This window comes from Tauraco erythrolophus, chromosome W, assembly GCF_009769465.1.
Source record: "Tauraco erythrolophus isolate bTauEry1 chromosome W, bTauEry1.pri, whole genome shotgun sequence".
Taxonomy (NCBI): domain Eukaryota; kingdom Metazoa; phylum Chordata; class Aves; order Musophagiformes; family Musophagidae; genus Tauraco; species Tauraco erythrolophus.
The window spans coordinates 5,699,465-5,719,182 of record NC_141497.1 but is presented as its reverse complement, the minus strand read 5'-3'; the positions used below and the strand labels follow the sequence as shown (position 1 = coordinate 5,719,182).

The window sequence follows — 19,718 nt, the reverse complement described above, 5'->3', positions numbered from 1 at the left end:
TTTATATATTTCTCAGAGATACCATGAAGAATAATAAGAATATTTTTTAAAACAGTAAAATACTTAAAGTATGGGCATGTATGCCATACTACTGTACAACAACCGAATAAAAATCCAATCTTCCCACAGGGCTCACCAAAATATTTTTTGCTTTCCAGATAAATCCTTGTTAACTCAAACTAACATGGTACAAACTAACAAGGGTCAATGATGCTAAGGCACATAAAAAATAAGGAAGCAATTGGTGACAGCCAACATGGCTTCACTAAAGGCAAATCCTGCCTGACTAATTTGGTGACCTTCTATGATGGGGTTACAGCATTGATGGATAGGGGAAGAGCAACTGACATTGTCTACCTGGACTTATCCAAAGCATTTGATACTGTCCCACACGACTCTCTCTAAACTGGAAAGACATGGTTTTGATGGATGGACTACTCGGTGGATAAGGAATTGGCTGGATGGTCACACTCAAAGAGTTGTGGTCAACGGTTCAATGTCCACGTGGAGGCCAGTGACGAGTGATGTTCCTCAGGGATCCAGTGCTGTTTAACATCTTCGTCGGTGACACGGACAGTGGGATTGAGTGCACCCTCAGCAAGTTTGCAGATGACACCAAATTGTGTGGTGTTGTGGACACGCTGGAGGGAAGGGATGCCATCCAGAGGGACCTTGACAGGCTGGAGAGGTGAGCCTATGAGAACCTAATGAAGTTCAACAAGGCCAAGTGTAAGGTCCTGCACATGGGTCAGGGCAATCCCAAGCACAAGTACAGGCTAGGCGGAGAACGGATTGAGAGCAGCCCTGAGGAAAAGGACTTGGGAGTGCTGGTGGATGAGAAGCTCAACATGAGCCAGCAATGTGCGCTGACAGCCCAGAAAGCCAACCGTATCCCAGGCTGCATCAAAAGAAGTATGGCCAGCAGGTCGAGGGAGGTGATTCTGCCCCTCTGCTCTCATGAGACCCCACCTGGAATACTGCATTCAGCTTTGGAGTCCCCAACACAAGAAGGACATGGAGCTGCTGAAACGAGTCCAGAGGAGGGCCACAAAGATGATTCAAGGGCTGAAGCATCTCTGCTATGAAGACAGGCTGAGAGAGTTGGGGCTGTTCAGCCCAGAGAAGAGAAGGCTCCGGGGTGATCTTATAGCAGCCTTCCAGTACTTAAAGGGGGCCTACAAGAAACCTGGAGAGGGACTTTTTGCAAGGGCGTGTAGTGATAGGACAAGGGGCAATGGCTTTAAACTGAAAGAGGGCAGATTCAGATTAGATCTAAGGAAGACATTTTTCACTCAGAGGGTGGTGAGGCACTGGAACAGGTTGCCCAGAGAAGTTGTAGATGCCCCATCCCTGGCAGTGTTCAAGGCCAGGTTGGATGAGGCTTTGGGCAACCTGGTGTAGTGGGGGGTTTCCCTGCCCACGGCAGGGGGTTGGAACTAGATGATCTTTGAGGTCCCTTCCAACCCTAACCATTCTATGATTCTGTATGATTCTATCTGACAGTTTTTAAGAACAGATTGCTGACATGGTTTTCAATGTTTCTTAGATGAAATCACTAACATTAATAACTTCACATTAATCAATTGATGCCAGCAGAATTCTCAAGATCTGTTCTGTAGGCTCCAACACCAAAAAGTAATCAATTAAGGAAGTCAGGTGAAAAGAAATGATCAGAGTCATCAATGGCAAAATAATCTCATCTCAGTGGTATCAAAGAAAGAGTAAAAAATATGCCATATACTTATTTCATAATGTAAGTAAATTATTCTAAACAGTCAAAAGATTTAGTTATCCAACAATTCACAAATAACTATTATAATAAAAATTTATGAAGTAACTTCACAGATCTATATTCTAGAGTATATAAATAAATTTCTGTATTAATTATACAAGCTTTTTTCTTTTTTACAGCGTTAAAGAATATAACTTCGGGAATACTTAATCTCCAAATAATTAACATTGGCTGTGGTGGGTTAGCCTTGGCTAACAGTCAAACTCTCACCTAGCAGCTCACTCGCTCCCTCCTTCAGCAGGGCTGGGCAGAGAGGGAGAGAAAATAGGAAGAACAGGAACAAGAAAGCTCTTGGGTCAAGATAAAGATGGGGAGATTGCTTACCAATTACCATGATAGGCAAACCAGACTCTACTTAGGGAAAACTAACTTAATTTATTGCCAATTAAAATAGATATTTAGTCAGATTCAGGTAGCCAGAAACAAAAAGACAAACATTTAAACAACACTTTTCCTCTCCCCTTTCCCCAGCTCAACTTCACCCCAGATTCCTCTACCCCTTAGTGATGCAGGTGGAATAGGGGTGTGGAGGGGTTCTGCTCAGTATATAATGGTTTGTCTCTGCTGCTCCTTTCTTCTCACGCTTTTGCTGTGCTCCGGCATGGGTTCTCCATGGGCTGCAGTTCCTTCTGGAATATACAACAGGTCCATCATGAGTCCTCCACAGGTTGCAGGGAATATCTGCTCTGCCATAGAGCACCGCATGCTCCTCCTTCTTTGAGACCTTGGTGTTCCCTCCTCCTCTCCCTGTCTGGCCTTTTCTACAGTTTCTTTTCAGAGGCACCACCAGCTTTGCTGATGTGCTCAGCCTCGGCCCGTGGTGGGTCTGTTGCAGAACCTTCTGAAACCAGCTGTGTCCAGCACAGAGGCAGCCCCTGGTCTCTTCCCTCAGAAGTCACCCCTGCAGACCTCCTGCCTGCTACCAAAACCTTGCCACACACACCAACTTAAATACTGAGAAAAAAGCATCAAATACATATTTTAGTCCCTGGAGATTACTTAATATGTTTACATCTCTTGAGAATTTTTCTTTTTGAATAGGGAGAAACAATGCCACTGATTTTTTGTCTATATATTCCACCTGTGAACAACTATTAAGCACAAATAGCATTGCTTTGTAAAACAGCTAAGTTTTTGAACCTGCTGAGTGTCGTGGGTTAGGCCGATCCGGCAACTAAACCCCACGCAGCTCTCCCACCCCAGTAAAATGGAGAGGAGAAAAATGTAATAAAAGAGCTGAGGGTCGAGACAGGAACAGAGAAGAACCCACCAACCACGGTCCCAGGCAAAAGAGGCTTTTTTCTTAAAGCAAAACTATTTATTAACAGCTACCTAGAAAGAGAAAAGCAAACAAAAACGGTTACTTGAGAGGATAACAAGAAAACAAGGCCAGGTCTTAAAAAACCAACACCACTCCCCCCTCTTTGCCTCTTCTTCCCGGCTCTACCTCCTCCCCCCAGGGGGGCAGGGAATGGGGGAGTGCAGGTCAGTTCATTCCAAGTTGTTACTGCCACTTCTCTTAAAGGAAAAGAAGTCCTTACACCATTGTCCCTTGCTCCAGTAGATCCCCTACTCACGGCGAAAGCGTGAATCCTACCCGCTGGGGGGCAAATCCTTACCCCATCGGATTTGCCCCAAGTGTGGGCTTTACCAGTCCTGGACTTTTAAGGAGCTGTAGCCACTCGCTCTGGCGTGGGTCATCATACAGACTTTAAATGTGCTCCGGCGTGGGTCGTCATATCGACCTTAAATGCGCCTCCATACAGACTTAGATGCATAAATGCGCCTCGACCTGTGCCCATGATTCACAATAGTCTCAGGCTCAGGCATCTCCTTTAACAAAATACCTCCCCATCGGCGGGGGTCATCCCACGGACTCTAGATGCGTACCGTGCTCAGGCTCTGGCATCTCTTCTCAACGTGGATCCTCCACGGGCTGCGAGTGGGTCTCTGCTTGCTCCACCGAGGACTGGCTGCAAGGGGCTGCTCGCAAGGGGGACTCAGCCGCGGCACTCGTTGTTCCGTTCCATCTTCACTGACCTCTTATCTGTGTGGCCGTTTTCTCAGATCTCAGTCCTTTCTGGGTGAACTCGGCCCGATGGACACCCCGAGAGCGGAGCTCTCCCCGAGTTCCCCAAGCGCCTCCACCACCGCCATCCTCGACGGGGCGGGCACCGTCCCAGCCGGGAGCGGGGGCGTGCCCCTCTCCGGTCTCCTTGCTCCTGGGCAAAGGCACACCTTTCCAGTTCCTTTGTCCGACGTAAATAGGGCAATTCGCAGAGGCGCCGATTGGCTCAAGCCCCGAGGGGGACGGGAGTCCGGTCTGATAGGCAGCTTCTGCCACCTGGACCTCCCCCCCCACTTCAAACCATGACACTGAGTTAGCAAAGCTATCCACAGCAGGGTGTTGAGGAGGGTAATTAAGACCCACTCAAAATAGGGTTCTTATTTTTCCATGCTCTTTGTTTGACTATCAACGTCATGAGGGCCTCTATCATGTGTCATGGCTTAGCCCAGCCAGTAGCTAAGAAAGCATGCCTCACTCACTCCTCCCCCTCAGTGGGATGGGAGAAGAAAAATCAGAAGAAAGGAGTAAAACTCATGGGTTGGGATAAGGACAATTTAATAGAACAGTGCAAAAAAACCCAAGAAACAAGTAATAACAACAATAATATTAATGAAAAAAGCAAGTACCAAACAAGTAGTACAAACACTCACCATGCAGAACCCAAAACTCCAGAAGCCCAGACTACTTGTGATAGGCAAAGATGCAAAAAAGCCTCTCCCTTATTTAGCTTCCCCAATATATATTCTCTGGGCGTGATGTCATATGGTATTGAATAGCCCTCTGACTAATTCCAGTCAGCTGCCCACGCTGTGCCCCCTCCCAGTTTTCTTGTGAAAAGTTAACTCTATCCCAGCCAAACCCAGGACACCATGTTACATGCCATAGAAAGCTACCTGACACAATCTGTAGTGCATTCTTTACCTTCCACAAGCAAACTATCAGAATCTATTAAAATTACTTTATGCTGATAGCACTAGAGACAGGACAAGTCACAGGCCAAGAACTAGATACCAAAGAATGTGTCTCAGTGCTGAGGCCAGGTCTATTTGCAAGCAAATGATATTGTGTGAAGCTGGCGTGCTCAATGCATGACAACTGATGTACTGCAAGGGGGTTGGACTAGATGATCTCTAAAAAATCCCTTCCAACCCAAACCATTCTATGATTCTATGTATTGCTGCCTTTGATATAATCTCAATCTGTTATAAACACTACTTTTAAGAACACTGGTAAATATATAGAGAAACAAAATAAGAGTTTGATGTTTCACAAGATACATTTCTTTATTATAGTAATCACAGAAACATGATTTTGTACAGGAATGTGTAAGTGAACACTAATCAATGCAATTAAATTTGTTTCAAAGATCAGGTAAACGTACTACAGAACATTGTATTGTAAAGAAAAAAAAATCTGCTTTCTGGCCTTACGGTTCACATTTTGGTGCAAGTATTAAGACACAATAGTGTTCAATTCAGCAATGTATTGCAGAACGTCATGCCACAGTCCACTTCAAAGAGGATCATGACATGCAGCTTGTTAATAAAATGTTGTGGTGTATAAAACCACTACATGTTAATTAATAAAATATATAGTGGTTTATTTGGATGATTTTGAAGTGATTTCAGTGTGGAATTTAGTTTTTATCCAGGTCAAACATCCAGAGTCTCTTGTTATTTGGAATAGTCTTCTTTTAGTCTATGGATTTGGCTTCAGGTAGGAATGCCTCCCAGTATTTTATTAGCTTGCAGAGAAAAAAAAAAACACACCTTACTTTAAGTACTGAATGTTGGAAAAGAACACACATACACCTTCTTCCTCTTGTACTGAATTTGTCTCCACTGGACAAAGTAAGAACACAGATGCTTCCATTCACATTACCCATTGTCCATTCATTAATTATCCATTTACATTATTACATGATGCAAGAAAAACACAAGTAGTAAATACACAAATCTGCTCATGCAAACAGAGTTATTCTTACACACCGAGCACATTGCCACAGAATATAGTTATACAGAATTTGTTTGCATGATGAGTTTGCCATTCTTACCTCTAAAGGTGTTTTGTTATGGTTTTATTTTATTTTATTTTATTATTTTATTTTATTTTTATTAAACAAAGCTGGAGGGTTATATTCCCAGATTGAAAAAAGGAAAGATTCCAGACACTCATTTGGAAACCAGGCCTACTTCTGAGTCACTGAAAGCTGTTTTACTGCTGTATAATATTCAGTACTTTTTACAATTTTTTTTAAAGCAGATAAGCATTTGAGTATTCATTCGAGTCTCTTCAGTAAGCCTAAGCACATATTTAATGCATTTTACTCCAATCTACAAATAAAAGTATTACTTGAATAGACAAGACCCTCCACCCCCCACCCCCTACCCTGACTAAGCTTCTCTCTTGCTCCCCTGAATTAGGGCTATGCAAGTGAGAACAGTAATAGCTGGGAAACAGCAATCACTATGTTCTCCTGCAATATATTACAGACTAGAGTTAGTTCTCTGTGTTTTAGAAACTGATATACTTAAAGCCTGCCTTTTTTTAACTAAACCTAATATGGAACATATTAAGTATTAACTTGTAAAAAAAATTTAAAATTTTTTACCTGCTGTTGTGTTTGCACTAACGATTCTAAGTACTTGATAATAACAGTTTTAAAGTCTTTCACTCGTTCCCTCTGTTAATAAAGTAAATAATTATGGCAGATTAACCTCTTAACCAAGTTTGCTTGGAATATCAATATTATCTAAAGCAAAACTGTTGTTTATTTGGACAAAATTATACGTGCCTCAAATCTTTGCACTTCCTCATGAATGGTTTTGGAGATCTGTTCAAAATCTTTTTCCCCTTGCTGAACTTTTGTCTCCCACTGGCAAAGGAAAAACATGTAGAGATAAGACTGTGTTCGCTGTTCATTCTATCAGTATCTGAACTTTTTTTTAGTATATTAGTGATAGCTATTCAAGAGTTGAAAAGCACCTATTTGATTTTTGACATACTTAAGGGAAAGTCTCAGTACAGTAATTTCAAAACAACATTTATAAAGAAGGATGTCATCAGATTAGTTAAAACAATGATATATCTAAGGTAATGTTATCTGTATACCAAATATAAAAAATATCTTAATATTGCTATTAATTAATATTTAGTAACAAAAAATTTAAAGATTCTTTAGCAAAGAAAAAGGATCTCTCAAGCTTTATTAGCTATTCCCTTTACAAATACTTCTATAAAAGGAACCTAAATCTTTAAGTTTTCTTACCTGTTCAATCAAATGTGAAAAAGTCTCAAAAAATAGTTGCCTGTACTTTCCTACTCACAGAAGAGATTATTAAATCTTCATCTCTGCCTATGGTCAAGTAAATGCTTATCTTTGTCATATTTCTGCTGCAGATGACAAGCTAATGAGGATGTGTTTATTGGTCAGAACATATGTTATTTAGGCAAGCCAAAGCACAATCTCTCTTGCTCAGTGTGGACTCTTTTAAGAGACAGCAGTAATTCAAAAAAAAGAAAATAATAAAAAATTGCAGGTAAGAGCACAGAAGAAAAATTCAGAGGAATTGAAGCTGCTTGTAGGGTTTTGCCGTACTGGGAACAAGGCATTAATATCAATACTACAAAACACTTGGTCATGTTTATCCTTATTTTATGTCAAAAGACATCCAGCTATACAATTAAGAAAGTATCACCAGTTATATTACCTTATCATTACTAGACTTTCCTTTGCACCTGCGTTTGTGCAACTATTATATTGCTAAATTTAAACCATCTGTGTAATCATATTATGAAAAAAGCTATCATCGTGACACTTGACATATGCATGCTAACAGACATTCTAAAAATGCAACTGTATCTGTTAATCTCAACATACTAACTGAATTATGGGAGTTAATAGATCTGGTAACAGTTATCTTCCTCAGAAAAAAGCAGCCAGGAAGCAACGTACACCAATATAGCATATTTCCTGCTAGCAATCTAACGGTGCTATTTAATCACAAGAGCATTTTGTGATGCAGTGTCATCTTACTGTTGTGATATGTAATGAACATATTTATGTTTTTAGTCTGAATTTATTCAAAGTTCCCTTATTGTCTTTTCAGATGTACACTTATGGAGCTATGCAATAAGTCATAACAGGATGTGCTTCAGGGAAACACTAATATGTGCACAGCCTAGAGAGTTAGCTAATAACTAAACCAATATAAAATTCAGTCCAGGAAAAGAGAGATTAAGACTGCTTTGAAATAACTTGCGCCTTCCTATTACAGCAGCTTAGAGGTGCCTGAGACTTCAGAGAAAACCTCTATAGGCCTATGGACCCACATACCAGTTTCATTATATCCAAACATCAGGGTTTGTAGGAATTATCACTGGATAAGTTTACCATCTTACAGTTTCTGACAAGAAAAAATCTTCCCCTTGTTTAATATGGTGTTTTGAGGACTACTCTTTTTACCTTTTATCTGCATAAAGGAACTGAGTCACAGATGAAACTCAACCTGCGTAGGCTTCCACTTTTTGATATCTCTGTCAAAAGGACTACTATTAAAGAATTCAGACACTCTGAATATATTTCAGTGGAAGTAATAATTTTCTGCCAGCATATTCAAATTCTGGGTTTACTAACAGCCTTCTCTAAACTCACGATAAAGTAGGAAAAATAAATCCTTCAGGAACAACATCATTAATTCTTTTTATATTAAGAATGAGAAAGGGTCATTGAGTATTTCCTTCTACTCCAAATGGTCAGGAATTAGTTTTGCCAATGAGTTCCAGCTCATTTGTTGCATGGCAGATGGATGACATCAAGAGAGCCAACCAGCAAGAATGTGGTCACAAAAGAGTGACACTTTTTTCCCCAGTCAACAAGGGCCTTTTTAAAGAAAAAAAGAAAGCCACGTTAATGAGCAACTTCAACACTGTACGTAAAATATATTGAAGTGCAGAAAGAACAAAGCAGCTTGGGTTAGTGACCAATGAGGTAGTCAAATAAAATAAAGTGCATAAGAGATTGAAATCTGCAATGATGTTCTTTATTTCATGAGACAATAGTGATGCATAACTAGAATGCATTAATGTTAAATAATTAAGCTGTCCTACCTCTTCAATTTCCTTAGTAAAGCATGTTAGAAAAAGTGCATAATTTATGAAACTCCGATATGTTAGATTTTTATGAAATTATAATATATGTGTATATATATGTATATTTTAAAAAGTATATATGCTGGATCACTAAGCAAAACATGAGAACAGTTCTCCGTTAGTCTTTTTAGCTAGATTTTAGCTTTAGAAGACAAGAGATGTTCTTCTGACTACCCAAGTCATCTGCAACAGTTAAAAGCATTTTTAAACTTGTTCATGTTCCTCTCCTCCCATCTCCCAGACTCCATAGAGACAGTATTCGACTGCCTTACATATCGCAGAATGGGTAACAATTGTGCACATCTCATATTTTAAATAAATTCCTTTTAACAATTTCAGTAAATAGGGAAAATAGTAAATATATGATTTATAAACAAAACTCTATAAAATAGTGTATTAATGGGGACTGAATGAATCAGTACAAAAAGTCTGGCCTCCAGAATAACATAAATACTTGACAACATTACCTCTTTTATATCGTCTTCAGCTTGCTGCAGTTTATCAGGTCTGTTGGCAAGTTGGAGCTTTGCTTCAGCTTCATGTTTTTTTTGTAAAGTGACCTGAGCATCTTGCCATTTCCGCCAGCATTTCATTCGATGATCAAACACGCTCTGTAAGTATGGGTATTTATTAAGCAATTGCAATCGTTAAAGGTATCTACATTCCTATTAGGAAAAGATATTTCTGGATAAAACTGGAACATGTGTACTCAAAAGAAATTTCACTGTCTTGGATTTCATTTGACAGCATGCTTGCACAGCTAAATACCGTCTAAAAATAACAGAGGACATTCAAGAAGCCTCTTTAGAGCAGATGCCTTGGTGCTCCAAATCATTTATTTTGTGTTCCTTGTTCCATCACAATACTACCAAAGTGACCACTGCAAAGTGCTATATTACACAAATGCTTCTCTAAATACAGATTCTAGCAAACTTTTTAATTGACTATATGCATAACTAGCAGTACATTTTTGTTAGCAATGGATGGAGGTAGTAGAATTAAAGTATACATTTTTATATATATTATGTATTCTATATAATATGTAGAATAACAATATATATAATAACATGTAGACTATAACTATATATTATGTGTGTGTATATATATAAAATATTAAAATATATTCCCAACAGCCTGACAAGTTCAGAGATATGTCTGGATAAAATTTTTAGACACCCTTGTGATGGGTTGACCCTTGGCTGGCTGCCAGACCCCCACCCACAGCTGCTCTCTCATTCTCTCTCCTCAACAGGACAGGGGGAGAAAATAAGATGAAAAAAAGCTCATGGGTCAGGATAAAGACAGGGAGATCACTTACCAATTACCATCACAGGCAAAACTGCCTCAATTTGGGGAATATTATTTTATCAACAATTAAAAACAGAGTAGGATGGTTAGAAACAAGGACAAAAACTAAAACACCTTCCCTCCATCCACCCCTTCTTCCCAAGCTCAACTTCACTCCTTCATTCCCAACTCTTCTACCTTCCCCCTGCATGAGCAGCACAGGAGGAATGAGGGGTTGCGGTCAGTTCATAACGCTTTGTCTCTGCCTCTCCTTCCTCCTCACACTTTTCCCCTGCTCTAGCATAAGTCCTCCCCCTGGGCTGCAGTCCTTCAAGAACTGCTCCTGCATGGGCTCCTCTCCACAGGCCACAGTTCCAGTCAGGAGCCTGCTTCCCTGTGAGCTCTCCAGGACCGCATCTTCCTTCAGGGCATATTCACTTGCTCGGGTGAGGTCCTCTCCACAGGCTACAGGGAAATACCTGCTCCAGCACCTAGAGTACCTCCTCCCCCTCCTTCTTCTCTGACCTTGGTGTCTGCAAGATTGTTTCTTACACTCCTATCATGCACACACTCTGCTGAGCAACAATTTGTCCTTTCTTAAATACGTTTTCACAGGGGTAACACCAGCTTTGCTGAATGGCTCAGTTTTGACCAGCGGTGGGTCCATTGGGGAGCTGTCTGGAACCAGCTGTGTCTCGCACGGGGCAGACCCTGGCCTCTTCTCACAGAGGCTACCCCTGAAGCCCCCCCCCCCCCACTACCAAAACCTTGCCGCATAAACCCAATACAACCCCTCCCCGTGTCAAAGAATCATAGAATCATAGAATGGTTTGGGTTGGAAGGGACCTCAAAGATCATCTAGTTCCAACCCCCTGCCAGGGACAGGGACACCCTCCACTACACCAGGTTGCTCAAAGCCTCATCCAACCTGGCCTTGAACACTTCCGGGGATGGGGCATCCACAACTTCTCTGGGCAACCTGTGCTAGTGCTTCACCACTCTCATTGTAAAAAACTTCTTCCTTATATCTAATCTAAATCTTCCCTCTTTCATTTTAAAGCCATTGCCTCTTGTCCTATCACTACATGCCCTTGTAAAAAGTCCCTCTCCAGCTTTCCTGTAGGCCCCCTTCAGGTACTGCAAGACTGCTATAAGATCACTCTGGAGTCTTCTCTTCTCCAGGCTGAACAACCCCAACTCTCTCAGTCTGTCTTCATAGGAGAGGTGCTCCAGCCCTCGGATCATCTTTGTGGCCCTCCTCTGGACTCGTTTCAACAGGTCCTAATCATGTCAAAACCTAATCATGCTGTACACCAAAATTGAATACTTTCATTAAAATGAGATGTTGTGCTGGGTTTATGTGATGGGGTTTTGGCAGCAGGGGAGAGGCTGCAGCCTCTGTAACTTCTCAGGCTCCAAAACCAGTCGGACAGGTCTCTGGTCAGGTCGGACCCCCATCCCCTCAGGCCAGGGCCAAGCCAATCAGCACCTCTGATAATGTCCTATTTAAGATGGGGACAAAGTAGTCTGAAGAGGGGGCTGGGACCTGCAGTGAAGAGAGGCGAGAGGCTGCCCGTGCTGGGCTGGCGCCACCCAACTGGAGATGGCTGTGGTGGCCCAGCTTGGAGAGCTCCGAAGCTCCCCGCTCCTGGGGCACCTGCTGGGCAGCGTTTATCCTGCTGGGACTGCCAAGCTTAGTTGGGCCCGGCATGGCTGCAGTGGAGAGAGGACTGAGAACTGAGAGAAATGGCCACACAGACAACAAGATCAGTGAAGATGGAGCGGGAGGAGGAGTGCCGGAGCTGAGATTCCCCTGCAGCTCATGAGAGACACGGTGGAGCAGAGACCCACCTGCAGCCCGTGAAAAAGCCCACGCTGGAGCAGAGATGGCTGTGCCTGAAGGAGGTCGTAGAGAATGAGACTCACGACGAAGTAGAGATTCATCTGAAGTCTGTGGAAAAACCCCATGCCAGAGCAGGTGGCAGCTCCCTAAGAAGGTGTGACTCTGTGGGGAAGAAGCCCGTGCTGGAGCAATGTGATGGGTAAGGATTGCATACTGCAGGAAGGACTCATGTTGGAGAAATCTGAGAACTGTCCTGTGAGGAGGGAATCCACTGGAGCAGAGGAAAGGAGTGTCAGGAATCCTCCTCCTTTAAGAAAAGAGCAGCAGAAGCAATGTGTGACAAACTGAACCTGCAACTCCCCCAGGACAAGGTAGAACCGGGAAGAAAGGAAGGGGGGGTGAGGGGGGTGGGGAAGGTGTTGTTTTTCAGATCTGGCTTTGTTTCTTTTATCCTCTCAAGTAACTGTTAAGGAATTAAACTGATTTGTTCCCAAGCTGAGTCTGTTTTGCCCAGGACCATGGTTGGTGGGTGATCCCTCCCTGCTCTTATCTCCCCCCTCAGGCCTTTTGTTACATTTTTCTTCTCTTCACTGCACTGAGGGAAAGGAGTGATCGAGCGACCACGTGGTGGCTTAGCTGCCAGCTGGGCTAAACCATGACAGATGTAGATCCCCAAGTGATATTTGTTGCTTATTTACTGAAATTATTGGCTATCTAATACGGCCAAATTATGTTCTTGGAAACATTTTATGAGCATACTGTAAAAATCAGTTACCTGAAAGAAACATGTACAGCATGCTAACTAATATGGTGTCCCTAAATACTCTGCACAATTAATATTGCTCTAATTAGAAGGTATTCACCATTTAGATTTTTTCTGGATCCTATTAATCCATGCTCATTTTTTTATCCCAACATTTTATCCCAACATGAAGTGTGCAAATGCATACAAACATTCATAGAATCATAGAATGGTTTGGGTTGGAAGGAACCTTAAAGATCATCTAGTTCCAACCCCCCTGTCATGGGCAGGGACACCTTCCACTAGATCAGGTTGCTAAAAGCCCCATTCAACCTGGTCATTTACTTTAAATATACAAACTGCAAAGTGTGACCCTAAACACAAAAATTAAGTATTTTTCCTAGCAGTACTTACTTTTACTGCAGCAATAAGACGAATGTAGTCACCAAGCAGTTCTGAGAACACATAAAAATCAACAAAAGCTTGTTCTTGATGCAACTGATCTATCTTCTCCTCAACCTCTGCAAGCTGAGACAAAGCTCTAGATAGAGCAGTGTGGTCCTCAGAATTACCTAACATGGCAGCACTTTTAGCAAAGGCAGCTGTGTTGGCTGAAAGCTCTGAAATACAGGAGTGAGATCCAGTACAATGAAGTTAATTTGTTATATTACTTTTCAAGATAGATCAACCAAGTAGACCTCTGCCCTACAGCAACCCTAACTTTACCAACTGAAAAATATAAACTATATTTCCCAAAGCTCACAATAAAATATACAAGGAGATCACAAGGAAACCACATTTAGGAGAATATAGTACACCCAAAACTCTCCAACATCAGTAAATGTTTTGCTGAGCCTGTTATGTGATGCCTATTGTATCTTGGAAAATACATGAAAGAAACTGTCACTTCAGTATTATTGAACTGCTTAGTTCAGAAAAAGTCCAAGCCCACAAAACAAAAGTCAAGTCACCTATACAGCAAATTCAAGACAATCTTAACTGGTCTGTAGTGAAGTCGTTTCATGCAGTTGTGGGAGGGGAGGAAGAAGAGGAAAAGAATTATCCAATGAGAACATCAACACCAGAGTGGAATTCACTTCCATTATACTGTTCTATTGACTAAAGTATCTTTAACAAAACTGTGTATACTGCAATATATTGTCATGCTTTGACATGCCTTAAAAAAAAAAAAAGGGCAGGTGACTTTGTGGCTGGCATCCATGAAGCTGAAGTTTTGAGCTTATTCATTAACAAACACTGAGGCAACTGTCTTATCAAACCTCATGTTAAGTCATCGTGTACAATGTTAACTCCTATGAAGGACCTTTGAACAAAATCTCATTGTAATCCAACTTAGTTAAGGATTGAAAGCACAGGTTTGTTTATAACTGTGCTGCTTTTGCAGAATCATCAGAACATCAGAAATATTTGTAGAAGAAAAGTCTTCAGATATTTAAAACTATCACAATTTAAATACCATTCTTTAAAAAAAGCATTTCTTGAAATCTAAGAGCAGATGTCAAATCAGCAGTAATCAGATACATTCCTATTTTCATTACTTCTTAAAATACGCTTTAACCTTGAGGACATCTGATCTCAGAGACATTTGCTTCTACAGATAATAATTCCTGGTAGAGGTATGAGAAAGCAACTTAAGACACATTCATGTACTTTTAAAAGGGCAGAGTTGAAAGGTGACCCCATACTTAAACATAATGCATCTGTGTCAGAAGGTACATTTATGGTCTTTTGTGTACTACAATCAAATTTTGATTTATTTAATTCGTATTAAAAAAAAATAAAATATCTGGTGGAAAGCAGTCTTGACAAAACAACTACATAGGTGATTAAAATATTAAGCTTATGGACATTTCTTCTCTCAAAAACTAAAATTGGTAGTGAAAGAAAGAGAAAAGGAGAAAAAGTTATCTACATCTTTGCATAGTGCTCCTCCCATACAGGGAAAACCCTTCAAACCACAAAAATATCCTGATTTGTCTCCTATCAGAAAGCAGTATTGAGGAAACTAGACCAGGGACTCAGACTGGCAGAGGCCATAGTAAATGATAAATTAAAACCTGATTTTCTCATAGATACTGGAGTACAATTATCCATGATTAAAGCAGAATCATATCCTGGAGCCATCCCTCTGAAACATCAGAAAATATTAGTAAACGGAGTAAATGGAGTAGTGGTTCCTTATTCAATTGTTAAGGTAAAATTGTAAAATTGGAACTTCCCTTTTGCGTGCCCCCCTCACCCCAAAATACTAAATGATACTAGGATACCTAAATATATTGTGCATGGATATTCTGTGAGGCAAAAGCTGGATACAGGGCAACACTAAATGGGCTTTTGAAACAACTGATGAAGAAACAATGCCAGGGCCCCATTCAGGTTACGTTTTTCAGGACCAAATGGATAGGGGGTAGGAAATAAGTCCTCTGGTCCATTTGGCAAATTGATTATGTTGGACCTCTCCCTCGAACACCTGAGGGGTGGCTTTTTATCCTTACTGGAGTTGAAATAATATCAGGCTTAGGGAAAGTTTTTCCTTGCAGGAAAGCTGATAGTCTTACCACTGTGGCGGGACTTAATGGATGGTTTGCTGACACTCTCATGCCTTCTGCTGTGCAGTCTGACAATGGCTCTCATTTCAAAAATAAAATTGTACAAGAATAGTGTGAACGTAACGGAGTTGCCTGGGGTGTTCCACCTGCCCTACAGACTCCAAAGTAATGGCATGCTCAAGAGATGGAATGGTCTACTAAAACGAACTCTAGGGCAAAATTTATATATAAGAAAATGGGGTAAAGTCCTACCTGAGGCTGTCCGACGCTTAAATAACCAACAGACATCCACCAGATGCCTGGTGGAATGAGCTCATTTTTCTGCTCTCCAACCAACAAAACCTTTAAAACCCCCACTGTCAATTTTCTCAGGGTGACACTGTTCTTATTAACTACTTTTCAATGGTTAAAATATCTGTCACTTTACTAACTCCCTGAGAAAAGGGCATATGTAAAATCATTTCTAAATGGGGGCTCCCTCTAATTATCACTGAGGCTTGGATAATTTCCAAGACCAGATCATTTCTTCTTGCTTCAGGTAATGAACTATACTTGGATGGATTCTTAGGCCTGAATAAACCTGGAATGCACCCAAGGAATCGTCAGTTTACCTTTGTGGAAATTCCAACTGCAGAAAAATTATTATCATAGCACCCATTGAATTGTACTTATCCTTATTTGTACCCTGTTCCTCCTTATTTCATGACTGGAACAATAACTGTGTCATTCAGTTCATGAACGTCATCTCTCAAATGGGTAATGAATCAAACTGCTGGTATTGTTTACACCATCCTCAATCTTCAGATACTAATTCCAGGTGGTTAGCCGAACCTGTTCCTGAAACATCTTGGTACCAATCTAAATTGGCATACTCACTTCCCAACCCTCCAACTTATCAAACCCAACCTTTTAAGACACATTCATATGATAAAACCCCACGGTGCATTAGAATACCTGAACATACTAATTCAACGTGGGTAAGAGAAACGAGCCATTGTGGAGAAATCTTTTGGCTGCTGCAGCATCCTGTGAAAGTTCTTTCCCTGTGCAGGCTAACTAAGAAACACCTGTGGCTCGTTACACTGGGAAAGTTGCCTTGAAACAGGTGCTGTAGCATTCAGCCAATCACTCTGGGAGATGGATGGTCAAGTGACCAATAGCCTTGACCCATCTAGTAAACCATGTGACTCCTGACTATTTAAGGCGGGGTGTTTACTCCAATGGGTGAGGCATTTTTTTCTGAGCTTTGGGTGGGGGTTTGCTTTAGAGTAGAGCCTGAAGCCTTCCCATTGTGTTGGAATTATTGGTCTGCTTGGAGCTGCCTGAAGCCTTCCTGTTGTGACATCTGGTGACCCTGATGTGATCTGGCTGCAACTAATATCAGAAGGTATGTGCTTCTGTACATGGGGCTCCAAGGGATGAACTCTAGATCAGAATGATGGGACAAAACTCTGCAAAAGAGAGCATGATGTTTCCCATCCTTAAATCTGCAATGACAGTTGCAGGTGCTAAAATAAGTGATGAAGCTCTCTGTGAGCTGCTAAATTGGGTGGCAGAGCATGAATGCCTGGCTGACCTTAACACCCCCTTTAGCTCAGAAGCAGGGAAGCAGCTAGGGGATAAGTTAATTTATGAAACTGTGCTTGGATGAAAGAACCTGACTGGCCTATTATGTATTTGGGGGACTGTATATGATGTAATGCAGAGATGGACAGTAGAAAGAAAGGAAAAAGAATTGCCAGATTCTGATGAATCTGCAAGTGAAGTTTTTGAAGGGGATGATGAGTTATCTGAAGGGGGACTGACCCTGGACAGCATGGGCAGTGCACCAGTTGTGCCCCTGCTGTCCTCAGATATGGAGAAAGTTGTGGGGACTGCATGGAGGCTTTACTCCTCTCTGTGAGATTATGTCCAGCCCAAGTATCTTCCTCCTTGTGATTTTTATGATGTCGGAATATTCCTCTGGACAGGACAAAGCATCAGAGTGTCCCCCACCCTTTGCCCCAACAGCCCCCCCCTTCCTCTTCTGCATCTCAGCTGGTTACTTTGGCCAATACAGCAGAACCTGTTCTTCCTACTGCTCTGCAACTTGCCCCTCAACCAGGCCGGGCACCACAAGGACCGTTCCTGGGCATGGCACCCTGGTTTTCTGCAACTTCATATCCTGCGCCATCACCCATAGCGCCCGGCTATCTGCCATGGGCACAAATGGAGCAACCCCCAACAACGTGTTTCATAATATACCAGGTTATGGCAGCATTGCAAGGAATGTCACAACAACTAACAGCATTGATGGAGATGTTGCAGCAGGTTACTGCTGCTGGATCCGTGCCGGGACAACCTGGGCTGGCTGTGCCAACTGGCTCAGCAATGGCCCCGGAAGTGGCACCAAGCATGCCACTGACAGCTCTGGCAGTGGCACCTTCACAGACAGCGGTGCCGCCACAAGCTTCTACAACCCGAACTGCATCTCCGTGGGCTGCTCCACAACTGATCACAGCCTCTGCCTTCACACCACCCATTGGCCCAGCGTCTGCACCCTATCAAAAGCCATTGGACACACCCCTGCCTGATGATGTTTTGACACTGCAGGAAGCTGTGGTGACGGTCAGATGACAGCAAACATGGCTGGCCCACAACCGTCCCTGGACGCTTCCTGAATGTAAGGTGACCGTACGTCCAAAAAATTCAAAACAGTTCTGGGAAGAAGTCAAGAGGCGGGCTCTGGAGGCTGGGGATTGGGACCTAATAGAAAAAGTCAGGTTGCCTGAAAAGGGGCCTGAACAGGCTGTTCAGGGAAGTAATGAACTAACAGAGGATCTTATCCAAGCCTTTCCGGTACAAAAAGTGCTTCCCAACTCAGGCCAAACTGACAAACATGAAACTATTGCCTGGAAAGTAGTCCAAGACCTGCAAACCAAAGTAGCGCAATATGGACTAGACTCTCCTCAGGTCATGCAGATTATCAGGATATTGAATACTGACCTACTCTCCCCATTTGACATTAAACATCTAGGTCAGGTATTATTTCAACCAGTACAATATACTGTCTTCGAGGCCAATTGGAGAAGAATGGCTGAGAGAGCTGCAGCTGGGAATATGCAGTTACCTCCAACTGACCCTAGATATGGAGCTCCAGCAGATGCTCTACTGGGAGCTAATGCTTTTTTCCGATCCCGATTTCCAAGCTACATGGCATCCTCAAGTTCTTGAGCAAGCTCAAAAGATTGGCATGGGAGCATAGATATGGCTGCCCCGAAAACACGGTATGTGAAGATATATCAGGGGCAGAAAGAATGTTTTTTTCTCCTTTGTAGAGAAAACTGCTGCAGCCCTTGAAAAAACAGGTTGAAGATGAAAACTTGAGACAGCTATTATGCAAGCAGCTGGCAAAAGACAACACCAATGAAGAATGTAGAAAAAGCATAAATTCCATGCCAGGGGAACCCACACTGACAGAAGTGATTGAAGCTTGTTCTAAGCTGGAATCCGAAAGTTATAAGTCTGCTCTGGCTACAATTCTACAGCCTATTCAACTCAAAAACTCTGATCCGGAACCAAAAACACAACCTAAGAGAGACAATAGACAAAGACCAGACAAAAAAGAAGAAACAAGGATAACAGGAGACCTGCTTGCTGTATAAGATGTGATAAGCCAGGCCACTCTGCAAGATACTGTGAATCCTTGTACCATGCCAATGGTTGACCCCTGACATGTTTGGGAAACTTCCCCAGGAGCACAATGGGGATGTGGGCTCAGACAGAAATGTTTCCCCAGGGCATGGTATCAACTCAGGCTTACTCAGCCAGCTTACAGCCAGCACAAAGGGATCAGCCGGGGTGGATGTGTGCACCGCAACAACAGTTGTCTTAGAATCCTGTTGTGTCTATAAGGTTCCCTTGGATGCATTTGGGCCTCTAGGACACGGGCTGAGTGCATTGTTGGTGGGAAGATCTAGTACCACCATTCAAGGGATCTTTGTGCACCCAGGAATTATCAACGCTGACTTCACAGGACAAATTTGTGCTATGGTTTTCACGCCCACCTCCCCTGTCGCAATACTGGAAAAAACTTGGATTGCTCAACTTGTGCCCTTCAAATCATGTGTTCCTAAGGCAAAATGATGAAGTCGTGAAGGTGGTGGCTTTGGTTCCATAGGACTTCTGCAAGTTTATTGGACTGCAGATATCTCCTGCCAAAAGCCACATATGACCTGCACCTTAATATTGCTAAATGCCCAGCTGTCCAGGATTCGGCTCCGAGG

At 42.3% G+C, this 19,718-nt stretch overlaps 1 protein-coding gene across 1 annotated transcript in view; it reads right to left on the bottom strand.

Annotated features, from left to right (window-relative positions):
* Nucleotides 1–5,372: 5,372 nt before the first annotated feature.
* The window catches only part of LOC147526185 (sorting nexin-2-like), a gene marked incomplete at its 5' end in the record, with an annotated part of 34,877 nt that continues 20,531 nt past the window's right edge, over nucleotides 5,373–19,718 (bottom strand). Inside the window, 6 exons of the mRNA XM_086630180.1 lie at nucleotides 5,373–5,604; nucleotides 6,472–6,543; nucleotides 6,655–6,735; nucleotides 8,970–8,981; nucleotides 9,479–9,622; nucleotides 13,298–13,503. Coding sequence (XP_086486306.1) covers nucleotides 5,554–5,604; nucleotides 6,472–6,543; nucleotides 6,655–6,735; nucleotides 8,970–8,981; nucleotides 9,479–9,622; nucleotides 13,298–13,503 — 566 coding nt within the window. The remainder of the gene's footprint in view (nucleotides 5,605–6,471; nucleotides 6,544–6,654; nucleotides 6,736–8,969; nucleotides 8,982–9,478; nucleotides 9,623–13,297; nucleotides 13,504–19,718) is intronic.